This window comes from Vigna radiata, chromosome 8 (assembly GCF_000741045.1).
Source record: "Vigna radiata var. radiata cultivar VC1973A chromosome 8, Vradiata_ver6, whole genome shotgun sequence".
Lineage (NCBI taxonomy): Eukaryota > Viridiplantae > Streptophyta > Magnoliopsida > Fabales > Fabaceae > Vigna > Vigna radiata.
The window spans coordinates 4,064,439-4,074,113 of record NC_028358.1 but is presented as its reverse complement, the minus strand read 5'-3'; the positions used below and the strand labels follow the sequence as shown (position 1 = coordinate 4,074,113).

At 29.1% G+C, this 9,675-nt stretch overlaps 2 protein-coding genes across 3 annotated transcripts; both read left to right on the top strand.

The window, feature by feature from the left end:
* The first annotated feature begins 712 nt into the window (after positions 1-712).
* LOC106771376 (54S ribosomal protein L19, mitochondrial) lies at positions 713-1,440 on the top strand. The gene has a single exon (XM_014657346.2). It carries the CDS (start codon positions 774-776, stop codon positions 1,221-1,223), a length of 450 nt encoding a protein of 149 aa, XP_014512832.1. The 5' UTR covers positions 713-773; the 3' UTR covers positions 1,224-1,440.
* Positions 1,441-5,374: 3,934 nt separating this feature from the next.
* On the top strand, positions 5,375-9,675 carry LOC106770092 (agamous-like MADS-box protein AGL18). 2 transcript variants are annotated; one of them, XM_022785315.1, is made up of 8 exons: positions 5,380-5,960; positions 6,973-7,054; positions 7,178-7,245; positions 7,442-7,541; positions 8,155-8,196; positions 8,453-8,494; positions 8,606-8,748; positions 9,142-9,675. In XM_022785315.1, exons 1-8 carry the CDS (start codon positions 5,779-5,781, stop codon positions 9,227-9,229), a joined length of 747 nt encoding a protein of 248 aa, XP_022641036.1. In that variant the 5' UTR covers positions 5,380-5,778; the 3' UTR covers positions 9,230-9,675. The 2 variants fall into 2 exon arrangements, with proteins under 2 accessions (XP_022641035.1, XP_022641036.1); XM_022785314.1 differs by lacking the exon at positions 9,142-9,675 and having other exon boundaries at positions 5,375-5,960; positions 8,606-9,079.

Below are 9,675 nucleotides of genomic sequence, written 5' to 3'. Positions count from 1 at the left end.
ATTCCAAAATTTCGTTCAACAGTTTTTAATATAAAATCTTAACATGATCACATTCAATCCGAAAGTAGTTGGCTCGAAACTAGTGTTTGAAGGAAAAATATTGAGAATATTTTTTCACATTTTTGAGTTTCTTTTTGATGAATGTATCTAAAATTATAATCAAATTTTTAAATGGTGGAATTTGAAACATCATCTAGATTATTCGATGTGAAATCTACTTTTTAGCAATATACTTTTATTATATATATGTATTTTCTGTATTTGAAATTAAAATATATTTTCAAATATTATAATTTAAAATACATTGTCTTTATTTTAAAATGTATTTTACATTATATTATTTTCAGATAACATAATTCCAATATATATATATATATATATATATATATATATATATATATATATATATTAAATTATATAATATAAATAAGTTATAGATTCTTTAATTCATAATATATTTTTACATTTAGAAATATATTTATCATTATACAATCGATAATATTATTACTTCCTAATAGATTATTATATTATACAATTCAAAATCTTCCCACATCCATGGATAACTTAGATTTTTTCATTTTTTACAGCAATGAAAACTGGAATAAGGTATGGAGGTTTTAAAAGAAATATCCAACAAATATTAAGACATTTTCATTCTGGACCATGCCCATGTAGAGAAGTTGGGTCCGGCCCACGAGACGAAGTTTAAACCCTCACTTCAGCCACTGCCCCCACGTTTCCCCCAAAAATCCCCACCACCACCGCAGACCTCGATGAGCGCCCCGAAGGTAGTGGCAGCGACGATCCGGCTCACAGTGCCAGCCGGCGGGGCTCGGCCGGCGCCCCCGGTGGGACCGGCGCTTGGTCAGTACCGGCTGAACCTGATGGCGTTCTGCAAAGACTTCAATGCGCGCACGCAGAAGTATAAGCCTGAAACTCCCATGGCGGTGACGATTACGGCATACAAGGACAACACGTTTGAGTTCACCGTTAAGTCGCCTTCGGTGTCATGGTATTTGAAGAAGGCCGCGGGGGTGGAATCCGGCAGCAGCCGCCCTGGTCACGTGACGGTGTCCTCCCTGTCGGTTCGGCACGTGTACGAGATCGCCAAGGTGAAACAATCAGACCCGTACCTCCAAAACATGCCGCTGGAATCCATTTCGAAATCCATTACCGGAACCGCTAACAGCATGGGAATTAAGATCGTCAAGGACCTCGATTGAGCCTTTATTGATTTGAACTGCTTTCTTGTGTTGTGCGATTAGGATTGGGGTTAGGGTTTTATCTTGTTATTGTGCTCTTTTGAGTTCAATAGTGGAAGAGATGCTAGCACTTGCACATAAGCTTTTGTTATAATAATTATTTTGCTAATGGATGTTTTAATTGTATTGATAATGTTGACAGTTAGAAAAATGTTCTTTTAGAGGTTTTTGTTGGCAATATCAGTTATATGATCTAATCCTTTGGTAAAAAAATATGCTAATCTTATCTTTGATTATGTTATCGGTGTCAATGGGGTCTGAGATGTGCATAAAGTCAGTTGATATCTTTTTTGAAGTATTGATCAACTATGACTAAAAGGGTTTGGTCTTGCTCAATTTATATCTATATTAGATGTAGAAATCAATTTAGGTTTTAGTCTTTTAAACTGCTTAGTTGTTCGCATTATTTGCCTGATGAGTCTCCAGTTGCTTTTGTCCTTTCTTGTTCGATGAACAATTTCAAGTTATGAAATTTGACAATTTACTGACCCTTTATATATGATATGAATTGTTGGCTGTTGAAATTGGAGCAACTCATTTATCAGATAAGCAATTATGCATTTCTAAAATTTGAATTCTGGATGCATGAAAGTCAAAGTCTTGAAAAAACTGAAGAAACTTTGAGCTCTATATGCATTTTGCAGATGCAGATTGTGCATTCATTGCTGTCTGTCTTCCCTAACTGTGCAGGCTTTCATTTCCATACTGCTCTGATTTCAAAATCTGGGGTAAGAGTTAACAGTTAACCTGTTCCTTTTTTTTAATGTTATCAAATAAACCTATGTTATATGTGATAGTTCTCTATTAGCTTCAACACTTAATAGGTTTCTTTATCAGATTACAGGTGATTGTTCTGATGATGGCCCTTGTTATATAATCATAGATTTGAACTTGGGAAACTAAATTGTTGTTCTGAACCTTTAGCATTTGATCCAGCTTTTTTTTACCTTTTTTCATATTGTTTTTGTTTTATTCAATCTGAAGTTCCAATAATCTGAGTGGTTCTGTCTTGCAAATGAAAAACTATATTGTTGATTCACAGCTCACTTTTGATGTTGGAATTCTATGATGAACTAAACCATTCGAGTTGCTGTAAAAGTACTATAAGATGATGAACTAAACTATATTTTTTAATTCTTAATATTGTAATTCATATTTTTAAAATAAAAATAATTTTATAAAAAAATACTATTTGGAAAATGATACTCAGATATTTTGTATAAAAAAAATAAGAAGTACTATTTTAATAAAAAAATATAAAAAGTATAAACTATTTTGTAAGATTGTAATGAAATATCACAATGTTTTTGATGTTAAATTCCTCATAAAATACTAGATAATATATTTAACATAATATAATTTGTGGTTGTTTGCAATAGAAGGTTACACATTTAGTTGACTGGTGAGATTGTTCATAAAAATTTATTTTATTTTATTTTTTTATATATTTTTGTCGCATATGTCTTAAATTCAAGATGAAGCTATAGCCTCTTTAAAATATAAACAGTGCAAGAATTGAGAAGTTTATCATAGTTATCATTAAAAATAAAAGAATAATTAGACTATGAATATCTAAAGGTAAATGCAAGTAATATATTATTTGTCACTGAAAATAGAAAATTAGGAATAAAGTGAAGGAAATGAAAGCTCTCTAGAAAAGGAGTAAAATGTTCTTCAATCTCAAAGGTAAGAAGAGAATAAATTTATTAAACTTCTCCTATACATGAAAACAAAAAAATGAGGTAAGAGTATAAAATATGTACACCTACTAATCAAATTTCAATTTCTGAGATGTCTTATCTCAGATAGTATTTGATAATTACTATTTTTTGGGTCCTCATTTTTCTTTTTGCTATTTTAATTCTTCAAACTTTAAATTTTATTACTTTAGTTTCTCTAGTTAATAATTAAAATTAAAAAAATAAAAATGATAAAAACATTTAAGAGAAAAACAATAAAGTTAATATATTATAAAGATTTGTACAATCCTCAAACCTTAAAACTAATGTAAAATAATTAGCTTGAACGCACTTCAAGACATGATTTTGTTACTAAATTTGTTTCTGTCAGGGTTTTGTTACTAATTTTGTGACATTTTATTAATCTTTTAATTGCTATTATTAAATCTAATTAATTTAGTAAAAAAGTAAGAAGTATTAATTAAAACAATTAAGTCTTCTAAGTTTATAATTTTGTTATGAATGTTTTTTATATTAGTTTTAAATTGTGTAAAAAAAAGTAATAATGTATTTTTAATATTAATATAATTTGAATATATTATCATTATAAATTTTAAATAATATGTAGATATATTACTTTTATCTTTATGAATAAAATACCTATTTATAAATATTAAAATTACAATATCGAAATTAATGTATAGAAAATAATTTATAGACATTGAAGTAAACAATAATAACTATTTAATAAAATACAGTGTTTAAATTAAATTGTTGGTTGAAGAAATAAATTTTTTAAATAATTATTTCATTTATATAAAAGAAAAATGTATTTAAATTAGTTAGATCCTTAAACATATAACTACTTTAATTTTTAATTTTATTTTTTAATTATATTAATTAATATTTTATTTTGAGTAACAAATTAATTATGATTAAATATAAGAACTAACAAATAGTTAAAAATATTAAAAATGAACATTTAACAAACCTTTCTTCAATAAATAAACACACACACATATATATATATATATATNTATATATATATATATTAAACATATTTAAACTTGATATTTTAAACACGTTTTTAAATGCATGTAAATTATTAAAAATTGAGTTTAAAAAAAAGTTAATTACAAACTAGTAAGAATAAAACCCCAATTCGGAATGAAAACTACGAATTACTCATTTATCGTCTACTCATTTATTATTTTATAAAATTTCACATCCACTCATTTATCACTTTATTTTCACTATATTGTTTCCTAATTTTTTGAATTATGATACTTATAAAAATTATAAATTTTACTAAAATAATAACTTATTATGAAATTGAAATATCTATTAACATAATTTTTTTTTCAAAACATTACATATTTAGGACTTCTTCTTTGAAAAATAATTAACGTAAGTTAAAAATAAATTATGCATCCAAAAGTTATAAAAAAAAATCCAAATATTTATAAAATAACTATTTGTGAATAAATAACTTCTCTTATTGTTTAAAATAATCTTATTTATGTAGACAACCCTTTCATTTTTGTTGATACAATTATTAAAAATACTACCTAAAATTCAAAAAATATACGAATTACAATAAAAATTCAATTCATCTCTAACAACTTGAAAAGTTACAACTTAAATTCAATTCATCTCTAACAACTTAAAAAGTTACAACTTAAAAAGTTATTGAGCTAATACTAAATAAAAATCTAAAAAAAAAATACGATCAATATTAGAAATATACTGTTTTTAATAGTCAATTTTAAAATCTAAAAGAATATGTTTAAGAACCACACATATCCTTCTTTTAGGAAAAACACACTTCAAACAGAAAACTTCCTTAATTAACAATAACAAAAAATAAAGTTGTCATGTCTTATTATCAGTAATAGAACAATAAGAGCACTGTCATTGTCAAATATGATCATGTTTTCTATCTGTTACACTACTTTTAAATTTAAAAAAGAAATCATAATTGTTTGAATTACCAATATAAGTAAATTTAAATATGGTAATTAGATATATTTTAATATTTGAACAAAATCTATAACTCAAAGATGAAACCATAAATAGCTTAACAATAATAAAGGAAAGTTTATTTTAATCACTACTATTCTAAACATTTTCTACACTCCTTTCTAATTTTGTTTCAGTACTTTTTTTTAAACAATTTACTTAATCACCTTTTCTTTAATCCGCATAAAGTCAAATCTTTATATAAAATCTAAAAAAAAAATATATACTAAATACTGCCATATTCCCTCACCTGAGTTCATCAAAATTAGAAATTTAAATCAAAACAACATTCAAAGATCAAATCTGAGATCCCCGTCTCAGAATAGATTTTACCAACCCCTATTTTTCAGAAAAAAAAAATATCACTGATAAAACAAAAAAGATTATCTATTTAGATGAAAAGAAACATCATGAAGATGGTTGGAATTCCTAGTACCATCCAAAGATAAAGTAAGATTGTATGAGAAAAAACGTTCCTAGAAGTGGCGATTACCTACTCCCCAAGCAAATAGTATCCCATATTAGGATCATTGCCACACATAGTAATCCATCTGTCACTTTTCTTCCAAGATTCTAATTTTGGTCACTCTTTCCATTTTTGGTGGTCTCTGCAGAATCCCAATCCTCTCCAACAACAAAATAGTTGTGCTTTTTTATTTTGTGTGTGCTGTGTGTCTTGCATATAAATAAAGAACCTGTTTTGGGGGCCTTCTTTTCATGCCCATCTTTCCCCTCTTATTCTGAATGCTGGTGGGTTCAGTGTTTGGTGAGGAAGGATAATAAAGGTTGGTGCTTTCTGAGAGGGAAGAGAAAAAAACATGGGGAGGGGGAAGATCGAGATTAAGAAAATTGAGAATTTGAACAGCAGACAGGTTACCTTTTCCAAGAGGAGAAATGGGTTGATCAAGAAGGCCAGAGAATTGTCTGTTCTATGTGATGCTGAGGTTGCTGTCATCATATTCTCTAGCACTGGCAAGCTTTATGAGTTTTCAAACACAAGGTGCTTGCTTGTTTCACCCCTTTGAACCCCTTTGTTCAAATATGAAACCTTTTACATACAAAAATGATTCTTTTTAGGATTTTGTTTGTTTTTAGGATATGAGGTAGCCTTGCTAGATATTTAGTTTTTTTTTTTCTTTTTTTTTTTCATGAAAGTTGTTTGGGGGTGGTGATACTTGTGGACCAAGTAAACAGGTTTGCTGTTCTTTGTACTGGAGAACCATTTAAGTGTTTATAAAAGAGAAAAATGGTTTTGTTACAAGAAAAATAACGTGGAGGGTTTTTATCATGCAAATGTTTGAATTTGGATTTTTGTTAAGGTTTAAGCTAAAAGTGTGGTTCTGATGAATTTATCTTTTGTGGAAGATGTGAATGGTGAGATTAGTTAAAAGAAAACTAACTCTGCAATGATAGAGAAAGAGATTTTTAGGGGTAGAGATAGAATTATACTCTACATGCATTTTGTGGCTATGGGATCAATGAAGAAACAAGTACTGAAACTGAGTTGTGTTCATGTATGATGATGTATCTGGTTTGATGAGTTGAAGAATCCCATCTTGTGCTATTCTAGATTCTTACTGCCAAAAACAATCTATGGTAGTAACCATCACATTAGGGTCTACAATTTTCTATTGCTTTCTTTTCTAGTCCAAATTCTGCCTTAATCAGTTATTGACAATTAGCTATGTTTAGGCTATCTTATTTAGAGAGATTCCTGAGAGTATTCTAAAAATAAGTCATTATTTCTCCAAAATTTAGCTGAACTAAATATGGGGACAATAGAACTTATCTTTTAGTTTTCTTTTAAAACTTAGATGGCATTTTTTAAATGCAAGGACATAATTGCGATAGAAGATTTTGTTCCATCAAATTTAATGCTAATTTGCAAGTCCAAGCTCATGCTGGCCTTTTAGCAACTTTCAAATGCTCTTACTGTTGTTGCAACTGTTTATATGATCCACCCTAGGCTTATTTTTTCTTATGATTAAATGAATTATATTTCATTCATGAAGCATGGAGCATACCCTATCAAGGTATATGAAAGGCACCGAATTGGATTCTGCAGAGCAGCCTATTGATGTGGCCCCAAAAGATGTATTTAATACTTTCCCTCAAATATCTTAAAGCATCACACTTTTTTTAATAAACTCCTAACCCTTTTAAGGTCATCTTTCTCAGTATATAGTTTGAAGTGTTATTGTTCATACTTTTGAACAGGTTACGGTTATGGAGCCTGATACAAACCTTTTGATGGATGAAATAACAAAGCTTCGATCTGCATACTCGTAAGTTTCACTGACACTTTATATAACTAATCAGCAATGCTATTGCAACTAACTGATACAATCATTAGTGAAACACCTTAATGAAATGACACAATAATGGGACTACCTCACTGTATTTTCTATCTCTCCTGTGTGCTGATTTTTCATCAGAATCTGATTCCAGATTTTTTTCTGATAATATTCTCAAATTGTGTAGAAATATGAAGGGTAAGGAGCTTGATGGATTGAGCCTTAAAGAACTGCAGCACCTAGAAAAGCAGCTGAGTGAAGGGATATTAGCTGTCAAAGACAGGAAGGTACTGAGATCAAATACCAACAGTGGTGTAATTGATTGTATTATTTTGATTTGTAATTTCCTTAATCCTTACAAGATTTTCTCTACACTATTCCATGCATGTTAATATGGTCATATTCAAACATAATTATGGAGCAAATTCAAGCATTTTGATATTAAAGGGACAACCTTTGTATTTTTGGAAGAGAAAACATTACAAAACTCATTAATTTGAACAACTGCAAAGTCAGAGTTTGATCCTTTTAAGGGTATTTGACCACAGTGATTCATTTCCTTATTATGTATAGTAGCCAATGGCGAAATAACTTAGAAGAGTGGCCTTTGGCTGCTATGGATTCAAATAATGGCCATAATAGCGGTTTTTTGCTTCTTATGGCAGCACTGTCCAAGTCTATTAAGCTTCAAAAAATATTTTTAAATAATGATGAGTTCATTAGTAAGTACTTATTGTAAACAAAAATGAATAATTAGATTGTAACCAGGTTAATTATATTTTATTTCTGACATGTTTATCAGTTACTAAATTCAACCACTCATTCAGTTTTTCAGGTCAAGACTTGCTAATATGTGAATATGCTGTGATTAATCTTATTCCTCACAATGTATTGTTTCAGGAACAAGTACTTGTAGAACAACTTACAAGGTCCAGGATACAGGTACAGGGTTCTTCNTGCTCTTTTCATCTCGTTTTCATTCCACAACATAGCTAGTAAAGAGTCAATATTTATGGTAACTGTATTCCTACCAAAGCCTAAATTTAAATGAAAATTTTCACAGGTTCATTTGTTCAATGTCATTATTTCTTTATGTTTGTAGAATAGTAATGGATTATACTCTAATGGAAGAGAATTTGGAATACAACTTTCTTTTCATAAGTTGTTTTCTTAACAAGTTCTCCAAATGTATCTGCAGGAGCAAAAAGCTATGCTGGAAAATGAAGTTNTGCGCAAACAGGTAAGAACCAAACCAGATTTAAGAGNCAAAACTATAAACTATCTCAAATTAACCTTTGAAATCTGGAAACAGCCAATCTTCTTACTCGTCTTTAATTTGAACTGTAAACAGCTTGAGGAGATACAAAATAAAACAAAGACACAGTTCCTTGAATTCAGTTGTTTGGATAGAACATTTTCCAAGAACAGTTCAAAATCCCTTTTCAATTGTGCTTCAGAGGAAAATGGCCACTCAGATACTTCTTTGCAGTTAGGGTATGTCATCATGACTCCCTTTGTTTTAGAAACTGAAATATGTTGCACAAATATTGATACTGATGCCGACACAACATGGATATGGACACTTTGACATGTGTAAACTCTAAAATGTAGGACATGGGGAGACTGATCTATATATTGCATTATTATGAATTATTTAAATTGACAATCAAGAATAATGTATTCAAAATCATCTATAAACAAAGTTAGTCAAATATAACAATATAAACATATTACTACTTGATACTAAAATGAGAGATTAAATAAAGATTCCTAATTATATAGGATTTATTCCTTAACATTGTAATTGAGTTAATATAACTTTGCAAAAGTTGAATACTATTAACATTAGCCAAAAGGGTTTCATGCTTGTGAATTTTCTTGTTTAAGGTTGTCAACACCAGATTATGGTCATCAGAGGAAAGGGTGGAAAATAGAACCTTGCAACGACTCAGGGAGTCAAGTGGCTTCACAGTGACATTTTTGTACTGAAATCTTACGTTTGGAACTTGGGAAACATTGCCCAGTTCTTCATCTGCAACCTTTAAGTTTTAGAATATAGAGATAGTTTTAGGCAAATTAAATAAATTTTATGTTTAGTTCATAAATTTTTGGCTTTCACCAGCATCTGGTTGCTGAATTAGGTTAAAGTTTCATGCTAAATGGAGGTATTAAGATGGTTGATTAGATAAAAAAGAAGTGATTTTTGAGGTCTCCCTTTCTTCCTCTCTCTTTATATATATATATATATATATATATAAAGAATCTTTAGAATTATTTGTTGCAAATTCATGTGAATTAGGTGAGAATTATAAACTTATGAGTTGTTGGGAGGGATCTTTTTTCACTCTACAAACATGTACTAGGCAAGTGTTGTGAAACCAAATATATAAAATAATCAAATTACAATTTCATTTTCATTTT

Coding starts and splice junctions, on each gene's coding strand:
- LOC106771376 (XM_014657346.2), top strand. CDS start 774: ATGAGCGCCCCGAAGGTAGTGGCAGCGACGATCCGGCTCACAGTGCCA.